Source organism: Carlito syrichta, unplaced genomic scaffold (genome assembly GCF_000164805.1).
Source record: "Carlito syrichta isolate Samal-C Ts95f unplaced genomic scaffold, Tarsius_syrichta-2.0.1 Scaffold89706, whole genome shotgun sequence".
Classification (NCBI taxonomy): domain Eukaryota; kingdom Metazoa; phylum Chordata; class Mammalia; order Primates; family Tarsiidae; genus Carlito; species Carlito syrichta.
Window position 1 is genome coordinate 75,655 of NW_007033802.1, and position 14,539 is coordinate 90,193.

Sequence of the window (14,539 nt, forward strand, 5' to 3'; positions counted from 1 at the left end):
CTGGGAAGCCTGTTTCATGTAAAGGAACACATGCCCTCACGCTGCCTCAACTGTACATGGCTTTCTTGGGACTGTCTCCCTGAGGTCTTTTCATTCTCCAAGAGTGAGATGTCATTGTCCTCCTGAGTTCAGCAGGTGAGGGTTTACAATCCAGGAGGGAGAGAGCAGGAACTGTGCACAGCAGCAACACAGTTATGTGTCACTTGGAAAAGTGCTTGTCACCTCTCTCAACTGCTTCTTCCAGTTGGTTCAATTTGTATCTCTTGGGACTACATGTTTTAATTCACAATTCAGTCCTACTTCTCTCTCTGGGGCAGCTTCAGATCTTCCTGTTCCATTTCCCCACATTTACTGTAAAAATCAAGCCAAGTCAACTTATTTGAAGTTCCTCAAATATGTCAAGACGTCTACAGCCTCAGAATCTGCTGCTCATTACTGACTCCCTCTAGCTTTAACACAACTTAAGAATCATCTCCCACAAGGAGGAAGGAACTTCCTCCTTCCCACCCTGATTCAGATGTCTGACCACTGTTAAGGACCCCCTTACTTCTTTCTGAGAGTACTCATGCCCGTCTCAGTAGTAAGCTTTCCAGGCCTTCCCTTGACTGAAAGTGCCCAGAGGACACAGATAATGTCTGACCCCAAAATCTGGGTTATTCCCCACCATACAAACTGCGTCCTGCAATGCGCAGACAGCACAACACTGGGTTCACCGAGATAATTTTAGAGGAACCATATTCATACAATTGTAAAGCTAGAAGACAACTTATATGTCACTAAATTGAACTCTCATTTTGCAGATGAGTCCAAAGACACTGGCTTACCATAGTGCCCCAGGAAATTTATGGCTTAATTTTCCCATAGTTTTCCCTGTGCCACCAGACACTTTAAAGAGCTTAAAACCTAATCTCCCAGTTGAATACAATAAGCACACAAATAATTAAAATGCAAGGCATTATATGAAAAACAGAAAGCTCAAGCAGATGGAAGGGGCAGAATTAACATCTTTAGGCCTGGGTGGGGTGTGGCTTGGGAGGGTAATCAGGATTGTGTATAGCAGTTCTCAACTGTTTTGGTCTCAGGACCCTTTTACACTCTTAAAAATGACTGTGAACCTTAAATAACTTTTTTTTGGTGATTATATTCATTTATATTTATTGTATTAGAAATTAAAACTAAGAACATTAAAATACATATAAATACTATACATACTTAAAATAATAAAAATAATTATGTAGTATCAAATTTTTATAAAAATAACTATTTTCCAAAACAAATACCAGGGTGCCAAAAAGTGTATATACATTTTAAGCGGTGTTATCTATGTATTACTTTTCAAAGTTGAATTGAATTACGGTAGCAATGTGTAGTTTGATGTTGGCTCAAAAGACGGCTTTAATCAAATGAATGCTAGTGTCACCATGCGACAGGCAGGGCAATATTACAATTTTAATACAGTTTTTTCCTTTCTTAAAATGTATATACTTTTTTTTGGCACCCTCTGTATAGTGAGAAGTGGCATTTATTTACATTTACGCCAATCTCTTTAATCTCTGGCCTAATAGAAGACAGCTGAATTCTCATATCTACTGCTACATTTACTCTTGAGACAGGTTGTTTTGGTTGAGCCTGAGAAGAAAATTCAGACTCATGCAGATATGTAGTTGGAAAAGAGAAGAGCAGTTTAATAGTCTTTTCAGATAACTGTGGCTATTCTTCTCTATTACATCAAAACTTGACAAGTGGTAGTTTCTCAAAAGTTGCCATGTGGAAAATGAAATCATATCAAATGAATTTTCAGTACTCAGTTATGTTAAAATCTTTTGGTCTATTTTGCATTTAATTAATTAATTAATTAATTAATTAATTAATTAAAGTGTGCGTGTGTGTGGGGAGTGGTCTCACTCTATAGTCCAGACTGGAGTGCAGTGGCAAGCTCACAGCTCACCACAGCCTTGACCTCCTGGGATTAGGCGATCCTCCCAGCTCAGCCTCCCGGGTAGCTGGGATTACAAACCTGCACCATCGTCCCTGGCATATTTTTTGATCTTTTGCAGAGACAAGGTCTCACTATGTTGCCTAGGCAGGCTATTTTGCATTTTAAATGCATACTTCTGTTATATCGTGCACTTGGTTCCTTGGCAATATTGGTTTGCTAAATTATACAGATCTTCCAAATATTGTCACATTTCATTATACAGTATAACATAATCACTTGTTAATATTACCACTAGTTTCATCTGGAAAGAATTTAAGTATTGAGGAACCTGTCATGCTCAGAGTGGTGGATACAAGTTTTCCAAAATTCTAATTTTTGCTTAGAATACTGTCAGTTATTTTCCTGAGGTGACTCATGATATTAATTTTCTGAATACTTATAGTCTGTCAGCTGTTCTTTTAAGTAAAAATGGGTTCCATGAGGAAAGTGTTTCTTTTAGCTCACAGATCAGACAATTGCCCAAGTGCTTTAGTTTTACTTCCCATTTAGACACACAGAATAGTAAAATGATACGTTTCTGAAGGCTGAGATTAATAAAATTAATATATATATATATATTTTTGAGTTAGAGTCTCACTCTGTCGCCCAGACTGGAGTGCAGTGGCAGCTCCCGGTCACCGCAGCCTCGACCTGCTGGGCTCCGGCGATCCTTCCGCCTCAGCCTTCCAAGTAGCTGGAATTACAGGCATGCGCTACCACACCCGGCTGATTTTTTTTGATTTATTGTAGAGATGAGGTCTCGCTGCCCAGGCGGGTCTCGAGCCCGCGGGCTCAGGCAATCCACTCACCTCAGCCTCCCAAAGGCGCAGGATTACAGGCTGAGCCACCGAGCCCGGCTTAAAATTAATAATTTTTACTGCCTTTATCAAGGACATTCTCAAGTGAATCTGGCTCTTTTTTTAATGGCAAGTGCATAGCACCACTATTTTGACTGTGCTGAGTAAGGTGCCTGCAGCTTTATCCACTATTTCCACTATCCGCACAAATGTCAGAGCAGTGAGGAAGGAAATTAATATTTTAGTGTTATGAAAATAGATTTGAGCCAGGCAGGGTGGTTGCCATCCTAGCAATGTGGGAAGCTGAGGCAGGAGGATTGCTTGAGCCTAGGAGTTTGAGACCAGCCTAGGCAACACAGCAAGACCTCATCTTTACCAAAAAAAAAAAAAAAAAAAAAAAATAATTGGGTATAGTGGTACACTCATGTTGTCCCAGCTACTTGGGAGGCTGAGGTGGATCACTTGAGCTCAGGAGGTTGAGGCCATGGTGAGCTGTGATTGTGACACTGAACTCCAGCCTGGGTGACAGAGTGAGACTCCAACTCAAAAAAAAAAAAAAAAGAATTAAGAAAAAAAAACAAACGATTTGATCTTGTGGTCTCTCTGCAAGGGCCCTGAGAGAGGCTGTCACTTTGAGAACTACTGGTGTACAAGACACTGGCTTTGAAAAATGAGTTGGGCCGGGCTTGGTGGCTCAGCCTGTAATCCCGCGCCTTTGGGAGGCTGAGGTGAGTGGATTGCCTGAGCCCGCGGGTTCGAGACCCACCTGGGCAACTTGGCGAGACCTCATCTCTACAATAAATCAAAAAATCAGCCGGGCGTGGTAGCGCATGCCTATAATTCTGGCTACTCGGAAGGCTGAGGCGGAAGGATCGCCGGAGCCCAGCAGGTCAAGGCTGTGGTGGCCGGGAGCGGCCACTGCATCCAATCTGGGTGACAGAGTGAGACTCCAACTCAAAAAAAAAAAAGAAAAAAAAAAGAAAAATGAGTTGGGTTTTGATAGGATACAATGAGGGAGTAAGTGGGAAGTGTGAGCATAGCTGAAGGACAGCAGGCTGGCAGTTTGGCTGAAGGAGGAAAGCAGAGGCAGCTGAAACTGAAAAGATGCCCTGAAAGGTTCGAGATGCCTTCATGATGACCCACCTAGGTTTAAGCCAGACAGGGGAACAGGGGAAGAGGCAGGCTAGGGAGAACATTTTTTAAAAAAGGAAAGTTGTGGCTTCAACTTATATAAACTCAAGATGCCATGTTTACATTGACTAGTTATAAAATGAAACGATAGCAATGTTGCTTTTCTCATAGAGACTGACTAAAACAAACATATTGGTCAAATGACTTGCTGTAAAAAACATGCTACACTACTACTTTAATTTAGACAGTATTCATTTTAGAAGGAAAAAGAATGAGAACATTAATTAGGCACTTATTCTGAACCAAACATATAACAAGTTTTATGATTTAATCCTCACAAGCTTACAAATGAGATAGCACAATTAACCTAGATAAGGCAAATGAAGCCTAAAAAGCCAAATAATTTTCTAAGGGACATGACTCTGAACTCTAATTTTGTAACACTTCATTTTGTCATCCATCACTTCCAGGTATTTGGGGGAAAGTAAAATTTAATTATCATCCATGTATATATTTATATATCCTACATAATCTTTTAAATCAGGATACAAAATGGTGTTACAAACCCAAAGAAATAGAATAAGATGTGTAACTTCTAAAGAGTGTATATTTTGAATTTTTTCTTTGCTTCAGGAATTATTTTATACAATAAACATCACTTATTACTGGGGGCAGTATGTTGGCTGATAGAGATTTTTATGAAAATAAAATGGCTGAGAAATACTAGCATTTAAAATTTATTGCTAAGCTTCATCACAGTACTACTGGATACAAAAGCTTTTTTCCCCCTTACTCTTAAATATTAGGCTAATAGGAAAAGGAGAGAAAGTCATTCAGATGCATAGTCTGATGCAATCTTCTTTGGCCCAAGAAAAGAAGGGTGCTAAGTTCACTGACATCAACAAACAGGATCTGGATATACATATACCACATCAACAGTCTGTTCTTCTTGAACTTGGACCTGCTCCTTGGAATACTCACGTTTTTTACATATGAATTGTACACACACACACACATACATACTCAAAGTCATGTTATGCTTCTCCTCCCCAGTGAAAACAAATTCTCTGTTTAACTGGATGTTTGGAAACTTTTCTGTTGATATTTTAAAATACATTATCACAATTATTTCAAATTAATGCCCATGTGAATATTTTATTATAACACAAAAGAAGAAGGTAAATACAGAGTAAAGCTATTTATTATTTGCTCATTTCTAGGGTCTGAGAGTATAACACAGTTCAGTTACCTGGCTCGACAAGAGATACTTGCTAAAGGCAGAAAATTATTATAAATACTGAAAACAAGTAGGCAAAACATCTTGCAAGTTTTAAAATATAGTTGATTATGAACTATGCTTTTCTTCTATATTGATATTAAAATAGTTGCATTTTAGCTTAAATTACAACAGGTAATAATTTATTCATTTTGTTATAACATATAACATTCTACATTTTAGATTGAAATAGTATAATATCAAAAAGCTTATAAATTGCCAATAAAAGTGGAAACTTATATATACATTTCTGACATTGGGGAATTATTATAGTCATGCTATGGAATGCCAAACACAGGCAATGTATCCAAGTTTTAGAATAGTTACTATGAAATAATAAAAGGGCAAAAAAGGAAACAGGATAGTTTTGTCCTTCCAAAGTAGAGGCAACGTAGGTTAACAAATATTTTCAAATTAATGGTTTAGTAAAATTGTTCACTGGAATAAAAACAGAACTTTACCATTATAACTAAAATGCGAAATTCTATGAGGTTCTGAATGTGTAGATCTTGTTGCTCTGCTATTTTTTGGAATAGTTGACTTCAGTCCTAATCCCCTTATAGTTCTGACACAATTACACAGAGATATAGTTTTAGGGAGTAAAAAATTTTTATTGAAAGATAAAATCTGTATACATATCCTTAATACAAAAGTGTGAGCATAGGACACTGAGATTTGCGATGCTAGATTTACTACAGTAAGCTTTACAAGTATGCAAATATGTCATAGCTAGCAAAAGGATTTTAATGATCAGATCTCTCTTGCTTCAGTAGGGTGGATGGAACGAATTCAGCATAAGACTAAGCATAACTTTGTTTTGATTATTCCCTTTCAGTGTGTCCTGTGTCATACATTTGAACTATATAGTAGACACATGTGATGGTAACGAGTTTTTGGCAGATTAGAAAGCCCCTAGAATCTCTCAATGGGGCTGGGAACTGGGAATTTTGAGGTAACCAATTTCCTTAATGTGCTACTCTTGTAGGGCTCTCAAGTCTCAGTGATGTCAAGAAAGAGTTCAACAGGTTACCTGCTAGTTCAGTTATGCTTTATCTGTCTTTTCATGTACTTATCTAATAAACAATTTATCAATCTGATCCAACTAGAAGAGTCTACAGGCTCCCCAATGGAGTTTCAGGCATTAAAATTAAAAATTAAATTAAGTGAAAATAAAAGTTTTAGACTAGAAAATACTTGGAAAATCCAACAGTGATCTGTCTATATTAGAAATTTTGTAATTTCAGGTGTATCAAAAGCTATTTTTAGATATAAATGAATATTCACTAAAATAAACTAAATAACTTTTGATATCTAAATGAACATAAGGAGGAGAAATAAGCTAATTTAGAGAACATAATTATGTATAACACTGCTTTAAGTCAGTGGGGTAGATCAGATATAAGTGTTTTCACAAAATACATTTCTGAAAATCCTTTGGTTAGCCACTGATCATGTGGTTTCTGCCATGTCTAAATTATGATCTTTGGGAACAGATCTGACTGGAGGAAGTGCTGTAAACACCCTCGAATGACCTCTCTGCCCTGGCTGGCTTTATCCACTTTAGCTGCTACACATGAGGACTGTTTTGCTAAGTGTATTAGCAGTCAATACTACAGTTGCTAATGAAAGGCTACATATTTTTATGGAACTCTACAACTATACTTCCATTTGACAGGAGATAGGCTAGCAAAGACTGAGGATACTTGTTACTTACTAAGTGAAGCATCCATATATGAAAGAGGAATAATTTCTAAGTGTTATAACACATTATTCTCCCAAGTTCATTTGATCTTCAGAAATGTGTGTAGTTGTATTATATGAAACTCACTGACTTTTCCAAAGGGAATGATACTGCTAGGCACCTTTACCGAAACATTTTGTTGATTAATGGGGACTGCTGCCATGGATGCATTTGTCCCAATGTGAACTCCGCCTTTCTAATGTTTACCACAAACCCAATGAAGCTGACGGTCTGTCCAGAGGTCAGTCAGATCTTCAATGGTTCTCCAGCTACACTGGCAGGCATATGCCCGTGCTCCTTTCTTCTTTATCAACTTTGCTTTTAGCTTGTGGAATTCTGGCATGTTGTTCCTATTAGTAAAACAGGGAAGTTTTAGTACAGTGGCTTTGTTCAGTGCTTAAGGACTCAAAAAAAAAGTCTCATTGCTTTATTTTCTTAACTTTATGGTATCTGAACACTGAACAACCTTGGTCTCCTCACACTAACAATAGGAGATATGCTTCAGTGTTCTTTTTCTGATGGACTTTTCATGATAACCCTCTAGGCCTGCTTATGAAGACTGTCACAGAATATAATGACCTAAAGGGCTGAAGAATTATTAATTTGTCCTATCAGAGATGCTATATCAGCAGGGTGGAAAGTATTTTAAAAGCTTGCAAAATGGCAAGCAGAGAAAATATAAGAGGCTTCTGATGAATGAAATGCAGAAAATTTTCATTAGCAGAGAAAAAGTGTCTGACATTTCTTTTTCTCTCTCGCTTTTTTTAAAGAAAGCAGGATTTATTGAGAGGACAGAAAAGCTCCCACTGTGGGAAGGGACCCAGAGTGGTTGCCCTGTTATTTCTATATGTTGAACTTAGGTGTATCTTTAATTTACTTCAATGATCTGCTTATTTACTTACACTATCAGCCACAAAATAAATGTCTATCCTCAAATAAGTGTTACCAATGCTAAAATAATTAAATCAGTGAGCAGGACCATCATAAAAATAATAATCAGTGGTCTTGATACCATTATTTAAAAAGACCATAGAAGCCAATTTAAGTTTAAAAAAGAAAATTATGATTTTCATGATAATCCATGTAATGAGCTTATATAAACATTCTGTGGCAAAGAAAAAAATTAAATAAAATGATAAAAAAGTGAAAGGATGAAATACAGTATAAATACTAAAAAAAGGAGATACAGTGTTAACCATTTCTTGTGGATATAGTTGCATAGAAGGCAGGCTACAAAGTGCCCTCTGGTGGTCAACGGGCACCACATTCAGTGTGGTATGTACAAAATTCAAGCACAATTTAGAACGTCGGAACCTAAAAAATCTGAGAGATTTTCCAGGCTAACTGTTTGATTGCAGAAAACTGAGACTCTAGCTAGCTAAATGACTTCGCTAAAGGAAGAAATATATATGTTTTAACAAAGAAAAAGACCCCACCAAAACTAAGCTGTTTAAATGAAGGAAAATCTCCTTTATTCAACTCGCAATATATTTTGAGATGTAACATTTGATACTTGACTAAATCCTCAGTTAGATATTACAGGAATCATGAATAGCCAGGGATCTAATTACTATATTTCAAATGCTTTTTAGAAAAGCACATACCTTAAAAACTTAGAAAAAAAAAATCATTTCATTATTTTCTCTTAAAGAACACACATATTTAATATAAATTTTTTTCTTTAGCTATTATGGCAGAGTGGTCAATAAATATAACTTATGTTTCTTTTAGAAAGTTCTAAAATTTATCAAAGCTAGGATACACTTATTTCCCTCATCTGTAAAATAGGACAATAAAACACAGAGTGTTCAACTGCACAGCATTTCACTGTGCAACAAGTGTGCAGATTGGCACCACTGAAAATAAACAGCTCCCATGTTCTGCTGGACAGTCAATGGTACTCTGTGAACCTGCTATCTTGTCTTGGGTCACTGCCCACTTCTGGTTTCCCTCAATGATTATAACCCATTCTCCTGAAGTGTTTCTTCTACCCTCCAGCCCCTTACTTTTAGCAGATCACATACTCATCCTCAAAACTAGGCCAACAGATGCAAAAAGCTTTCAATTTCCTGGCTAGCTCTTCCAGAATGTATCCATTCTTACCGCCTCACCCTCAGTCACAGAGGTTCTCCTCTTCCTATCCAAGGCTCACTTCCCATCAGCACTCAGGGCTCCATTGCTTCCAAGATCTGGCTACTCACACACTCATCCCTTCCCATGTCTGCCCTCCTCTTTGATAAAGAGAATTTATTGATAAAAAGAGAATTAGATTTGTCTACTGACCTGGAGAAATATCCAAAGCAAGGTAAACAGTAACATAAAGAGAATGATCTTATTTTTGTAAAACAATAACAACAATAAAATTCCTATCTAGGTGGTTATAAGTTTGTAAGAACATGGAACAAAACATAGGAGGTTACTATATCTTTCTTTCTCTCTCTCTCTTTCTATACATCCATCCATCCATCCATCCATCCATCCATCCATCCATCCATCCATCCATCCATATCAAAGCGTCTCCTATCTTGACAATCGATCCCTTAACTACCTTCACTGACAGTCTTCCTGGGTGATACATCCAATCTCATGGCTTCAACTACACTTCATAGATTGCATTTCCTGCATGACTTTCAAAGTCACAGTTCCAAAAACTTTCATGAAGGAACATATAGCCTCTTCCTTCAAATTTGTTCTCCAATGCTCTCATCAATGGACAGTATCATTGTCTCTCTATGTGAAGCAAGACAGAAACCTAGGATTTATCACAAATGTTATCCGTCTTTCACCTTCCATAGCCAAGACCACCTCCAAAATATCTCTTAAATATATCTATTCCTCTCTCCCCTCCTCACTGCTGTAATTCAGATCCTCATTTCTTTCACAACGAATTACCTCAACATCCCTTCATTAGCCCCCATGATTCTCAACTAGCCTAGTTCTCATATAGTAGTCAGTTATCTTTTAAAAAATTCACATCTATTCAGATCTCGCTCCTGATTACAAACTTGCAAAGAATTGTCTACTGCCTAAATAATGAACCCAGATTCCTTGGAATTTATTCCCTGGATCTTCTGATCTTTCTCTACTACTTCACCTCTTGCCATCTCTTGCCTTGTATCCAATGCTTTACACAGCTCAAACGACCTGTAATTCCCCAATCATGCCACATGGTTTCAACCTCTCTGTGTCTTTAAAAATACCTCCTAAAAGAATGCCAGTGTTCATCCTGCTTGCTGGGCAGACTTCTGATTATTCTACAAGACTCTAAGAGGCCTCCCTCTGATACCTGAGGATAGAGTGCATTCACCTTGCTGTGATGTCCCTCTTTCTTTTAACCTGTTCTCCTGTTTCATTCATCACATGATCTTGTTCCATGATGTCTCTCCCTCTCAAAACTGAGCACTACTTGAGAGCAGAAACTGAGTTCTCCTCATCTTATGAGCCCAATGTCTAACAGTGCCACAGACTGGGTGCTGAATAATGTCTTCTGGATAAACAAACACTAACAAGTTATAAAAAATAAATACCATATCAATGATTCATATTCCGATGGTAAAGACAGTCTTACTCTTTTTTTTTTGAGTTGGAGTCTCATTCTGTCACCCAGGCTGGAGTGCAGTGGCACGCTCATGGCCACCCCAGTGTTGACCTGCTGGGCTCCAGTGATCCTTCTGCCTCATCCTCCCAAGTAGCCAGAACTACAGGTGTGCGCTACCATGCCTGGCTAATTCCTCTTGCCTCGGCCTCCCAAAGTGCTGAGATTATAGGCTGAGCCACTGAGCCTGGTCACCTTATTCTTTACTTGTGCCATTCTCTTATTACTAAGCATCTTGAGGACTGAAGTATTTTCTACTCATTTAAATAATAACTACTTATTTCTTTTTAACAGTGTAATATACCTCCTAGTTGTCACTGTTTTATCTAAAAGTATATATTTTTAAAACCAGGCTGCTACAGATCTAAAATAAATCAACTGGTGTTCTTGCTAACTTTGAGACACTACAAGTTCCTCAAGTACAAACTAAGTTATCCAGAAGTTTTCTTTATGCCTGTGTTCACCACTGTTTTGATATGACATGCATTTTATGATCCTATGCTAGTTTTATAAAAATTCATCTTGGTGACATAGGGGGATTATTAACCACTTATTAGATTAACTAATAGATAGTAAACAGTGCAGACTTTAGAAAAGTCAGGAAAGGCAAAATGAACCTGAAATTAAAAGCTAATTTTTCCAACTATGGGAGTAAAAAGTGGGCTAAACTTAAGAGTGGGGGGTTTTTGACCTGGGATTTTGGGACTACACTAGGCTTTATTTTAGCTGGGAACTGTAAAACCTCTCAAACTAAATTTTGCATGCATTTGTATATTTAAATTGTGTATGTATGCATACGAAGAGGATTCAAAGCTTTCATAAGATTTTCAAAGTGGTTCTTTTTTTTTGAGTCAGAGTCTCACTCCGTCGCCCAGACTAGAGTGCAGTAGCATGCCCACAGCCACCACAGCCTTGACCTGCTGGGCACAGGTGATCCTTCCGCCTCAGTCTTCTAAGTAGCTGGAATCACAGGTGTGCACTATCACGCCCGGCTAATTTTTTGCTTTATTATAGAAATGAGGTCTTGCCAAGTTGCCCAGGCTGGTCTTGAACCTCTGGACCTCAGGCAATCCTCTTGCCTCTGCCTCCCAAAGTGCTGGAATTATAGGTATGAGCCACCGTGTTTGGCTTCAAAGTGGTTCTTCAGGTGAAAAATCTTAGAAACTATTAAATTAGGGGAGACTCCTATGGATTTACCTGAGACTGGCTGACAGAAGATGGGTGAAAGAAAGTCTCTCTCATCTTTTTATTTATGCTAGTAAAAAGTGCTGCAGTAATATGCTGATTACTTGTATCTGAAAATAGTCTTTGTTTAGGCACAGGTTTGGGGGCCAAAAATGCACGATATGTGCACTTCAGTCATTTTTAACTTTTAATTTTTATTTAAAAATGTGAATGTATAGTTCAAATACATTTTTATAACTTGTAACACCTTAGAAATGTTAGGTATTCTGTAAGTATATAAGAATGTACAAATTATAAAAACATGAGTAAGACCCTATCCCACACCACAAGGGAAAAGGCAGCCATATACCAACCTAAGGGCTTCAATTTTATATTATAGTATTTAACAAGTACAAAGTGCTGCAAACACACAGGAAAGGACGAGTTTACCTCCAAGATGAGAGAAGAATCATGGAAGATGCATGATGAATTGTACTTTGAAGGTTCAGGTAGATAAAATAGTGGTAAGGTGTCTCAGGAGGTGGAGAGCTTGCACAAAGTCAGAGGGAATGGGAGTACCGAGTGCTACGATGATGTAAGTTGAGATATTGCAAAGGCAAAATGTACATTGTGGGAAGATAAAGCTGGATGACAGGTAGATGGGAGCTAGATATTGGAGGGTCTTGAATGCCATGCCAAGGCATTTGGACATTATTCTGTAAGTGGAAGGGTGCTAGGAGAATGGTATGCTCAGAGCTATGATTTAACTCTGAGCAAGGGCAGGATGGTCTGAAAGTAGAGACCATAGGCAGAAAAATCAGCATGGAGGCTACTTCTGTATTCTCATCCATGAGTAACATGCCCTTATCTAGGCTAAGAGTAGATGGATGGAAAGGAGATGGGTAACAGAAGTACAATCACGCATTGCTTAACAATAGGGATATGTATGAGAAATGCATTGTTAGGCGATTTTGTCACTGTCATAGAGTGTACTTAAACAAACTTAGATGGTGTAGCCTACAACACACCTAGGCTCGATGGTATAGTCTATTGCTCCTGGGCTGTCTAGCATGTCACTGTTTAGACCACCATCACCACAAACACATAAGTAATGCATTGTATTACAGTATTACACAGCTATGATGTCACTAGGCAACAGGAATTTTTCAACGCCATTATGCTCTTATGGGACCACTGTCAGATATGTGGTCCACTGTTGACCCAAACATCATTATGTGATACATGACTGTATGGAAGAGGTGGAAGCCACATGATCTGGCTAGGTTCACCAAGAGAGAATAGAGCAAACTAAGAGATATAAAGAATTTGGTGAATTTTATACTGAGTGGAGTTCTTTATAAACATACCTGAAAAACAGATAGTCACATGATTTGTCCCACATATAGTCATCATAGCTTACCACCAAGAAATCACAGGCTATACAACGCAGATGATCACATGCTCTGTTGAGAAAAAAAGAATTGTATATTAAAGATTAGGACAGCCCCCTCAGGACCCTCCCACTGTGGGAGCTTTTCTGTCTTCTCAGTAAACTTTCTTAAAAAAAAAAAAGGTTATTGGTGGCCAGGTGCAATGGCTCACACTTATAATCCCAAAACTTTGGGAGGTCAAGGCAGGAGGATCGCTGGGGTCCAGGAGTTTGAGATCAGCTTGGGCAACATAGCAAGACCTCATCTCTACAAAAAATTGAAAAGTTAGCCAGGCATGGAGGTACGTGCCTGTAGCCCCTGCTATTCAGGAGGCTGAGGTGGAAGGATTGCCTGAGTTCAGGATTGCTGAGGCCGCGGTGAGCCATGATTGTGCTACTGCACTACAGCCTAGGCAACAGAGTGACACCCCGACTCAAAAAAAAAAAGATTATTTATTGGTATGTTTAAATGTGATAATATGGTGATTTATTCACAGGATACACCACATATTACATATTGCTGAATAAACAACAGAAAAGTACAGATTAAATAATTATAAATGTTTACACTAAAGGATTGTTTACAGATCTAAACTTTAAGGTTAAATTTTTGCACAGCCCTATTTTACTAAGGTCTTGTACACTCAAGACAGACATATACATGTATATTATATAGAAATAAAATAAACAAAATGGATTTCTAGATCTTTTAATTCCATGGTTTTCAAATTATGTCTAAGGGAGATCTTCATTTAAGCTAATTTCTTTAAATGATCCCCTTTCTGTTGAAGTTTTCAGTAATACTTCTATCAAAGAATAGGCCACATTACCCTGAGATCAATCTGTCTCCTGCAAGCTGTTAAGTGCTGGGACAAGATTTTATTTGTTTCTGCTTCCTTACTACTTGGCATAATTTATTCATTTACCCACTTAAACAATATTTACTGAGAACTGTGAGATTCAGTCTCAATGGAGCCTGAATTGTAGTTAGAGAAGAAATAATCAATACTCATAATAACTAAATTATGTAGTATGTTAGAAGTTAAAAATGTTTTGAATGAAATAATAAATAGAACTGGATAAAGAAAACTGGGAGTATTGGGAGGCGATGGGTTCCAGTTTTAAATAGGGTGGTCTGTATAAGCCTTATGAGAAAGCACATCTGAGTAGTTTCTTTAAATGGAGTGGTAACTGGTAGGGTTAAGAGAAGGTTATATTTAAAAAGGGAAGAAGAGCATGTTTGTGTATTGGTGACAAAAGTGCACTGAAGAGCAAAACTCTGATGATGGAGAGGGTGGGCAGAACTGCTAGAATGACTAGCATATAATATGTATTCAATGACTATCTGGAGAATTGAAATTAGGTGGAATTCTTTTTTTTTTTTTGAGTTGGAGTCTCACTCTGTCGCCCAGACTGAAGTGCAGTGGC

At 37.9% G+C, this 14,539-nt stretch overlaps 1 protein-coding gene across 1 annotated transcript in view; it reads right to left on the reverse strand.

Annotated features, from left to right (window-relative positions):
- Window positions 1-5,034: 5,034 nt before the first annotated feature.
- CUNH8orf37 (chromosome unknown C8orf37 homolog) overlaps window positions 5,035-14,539 on the reverse strand; it is a 28,931-nt gene continuing 19,426 nt past the window's right edge. Inside the window, exons 5-6 of the mRNA XM_008058332.1 lie at window positions 13,050-13,145; window positions 5,035-7,273 (exon numbers count right to left, since the gene is read on the reverse strand). Coding sequence (XP_008056523.1) covers window positions 7,120-7,273; window positions 13,050-13,145 — 250 coding nt within the window. The 3' untranslated portion in view covers window positions 5,035-7,119. The remainder of the gene's footprint in view (window positions 7,274-13,049; window positions 13,146-14,539) is intronic.